The sequence below is a fragment of the Lagopus leucura genome, unplaced genomic scaffold, assembly GCF_019238085.1.
Source record: "Lagopus leucura isolate 7727_CA_CO unplaced genomic scaffold, USGS_WTPT01 33372-0_obj-0_obj, whole genome shotgun sequence".
NCBI classification, from domain to species: Eukaryota; Metazoa; Chordata; class Aves; order Galliformes; family Phasianidae; genus Lagopus; species Lagopus leucura.
Genome location: NW_024967885.1, coordinates 1 through 1,218, shown reverse-complemented (window position 1 = coordinate 1,218; position 1,218 = coordinate 1). Strand labels below are relative to the sequence as shown.

Below are 1,218 nucleotides of genomic sequence, written 5' to 3'. Positions count from 1 at the left end.
AAACACAACGAAGGCACAGAGGGATGGGATGCAGGCAGGGCGGCAGCTGAGTGCTCCAGCACCGTGCCAGCAGCGCGCAGCTCCTGAGCTCAGCAGCAATCATCCTGCGCTGGGGCTGAGAAGAAATCCTCGGGGAGATCTCGCAGGAGCCCATCCAGGTCGTCTGCAGGGGCAGAAGGAGGGAAGGCGTCAGCGTGGGAGGGGTTTTTTAGGCTGCGTTTCCCTCAGGATCCTCATTCCTCACCCAGGTCAGCTGCACTGCAGCCATCGCTCCCTGCAGGCTCCTGCTGCCTGGGCTCCTTGCTCTGTGGCTGCAGCCCGGAGCCTCGGGGCGGCTGCTGAGCATCAGAGCCGCTCACCCTCAGCTGGTCCCCATCCCCGCGTGCAGGGATGCGGTGTGGGGTCGGGGCAGAACGCTCCTGGGATGAGGAGACCTGCAAGAGCAGAGCTGCTGCAGCTCCTCCCATAGGAGCGCCCATCCTTCCCTGCTCAGCCCCAACTCACCTCCAGCTGCGAGAGCCCAACGTCGGGCTCAGGGCTGTAGATCCTCAGCAGGTTGCTGGGGGTGACGTTGAGGTAATGGTTGCGGTGGGACGGGGAGAAAACGCCCACCTGAAGGGACGGAGCCGCGGGTTGGGGCAGAGCTCAGAGCCGGGTGTGCCGGGGGGGGGCGCTGCCCACTGCCTCCTACCTGCTTCAGCAGCAGCACGGCACCGGGCTTCAGCTCGCCCTGCCGCTCCTCCAGCAGCAGGCGATGCAGCGTGCCCTGCATCTCCCCTGTGGGCGAGGACGGGGGTTATGGGGAGTGCCGGGATGGGACGAGGACGGGCGCTGAGGGCTCTCACCGGTCGGGTCCCGGAACACGGCCCCGGCATCCACGCTGCTCCTGCTGAGGCTTTTGATCATCACGGCCATGCTGGGCACTTTGTTCCTCGGGAGCTGCTTCAGTGCTGCCTGTGTGCACCGACCTCATGGCACCGCAGCACCCGGGAGGGGGGGAAAACACGGAGGGGGGGTGGGATGGGGCAGAGCTCACCTTGCGCAGCACCATCACCACGCTGTAGGTCCTGAGGAAGCAGCTGGGATCCCTTTCGTCCACACCCAGCTCCATCTTCATGGTCAGCCAGGGGCCCTTCCCGAAATCCTCTTCTGGAGGTGGTGGGGAGCTGGGCAGCTCCTGGGGGTGCAGCAGAGCAGCGGTCAGAGCTGTGTGCCCCC

The 1,218-nt window shown here is 66.0% G+C and overlaps 1 protein-coding gene across 1 annotated transcript; it reads right to left on the bottom strand.

Moving 5' to 3' along the window:
- Window positions 1-6: 6 nt before the first annotated feature.
- On the bottom strand, window positions 7-1,177 carry HROB (homologous recombination factor with OB-fold). The gene is made up of 6 exons (XM_042894114.1): window positions 1,037-1,177; window positions 846-954; window positions 692-777; window positions 505-612; window positions 245-434; window positions 7-163 (listed from the first exon to the last, which is right to left on the bottom strand). Exons 1-6 carry the CDS (start codon window positions 1,115-1,117, stop codon window positions 90-92), a joined length of 648 nt encoding a protein of 215 aa, XP_042750048.1. The 5' UTR covers window positions 1,118-1,177; the 3' UTR covers window positions 7-89.
- Between the last annotated feature and the right edge of the window lie 41 nt (window positions 1,178-1,218).

What these genes read in the sequence shown, in the direction of transcription:
- HROB (XM_042894114.1), bottom strand. Translation starts at nt 1,117, where the DNA reads ATGAAGATGGAGCTGGGTGTGGACGAAAGGGATCCCAGCTGCTTCCTC. An exon ending in TGGTGATGGTGCTGCGCAAG is followed by an intron (nt 955 to 1,036) that starts GTGAGCTCTGCC and finishes CGGTGCACACAG; the next exon opens with GCAGCACTGAAGCAGCTCCC. An exon ending in TTGGGCTCTCGCAGCTGGAG is followed by an intron (nt 435 to 504) that starts GTGAGTTGGGGC and finishes CTGCTCTTGCAG; the next exon opens with GTCTCCTCATCCCAGGAGCG.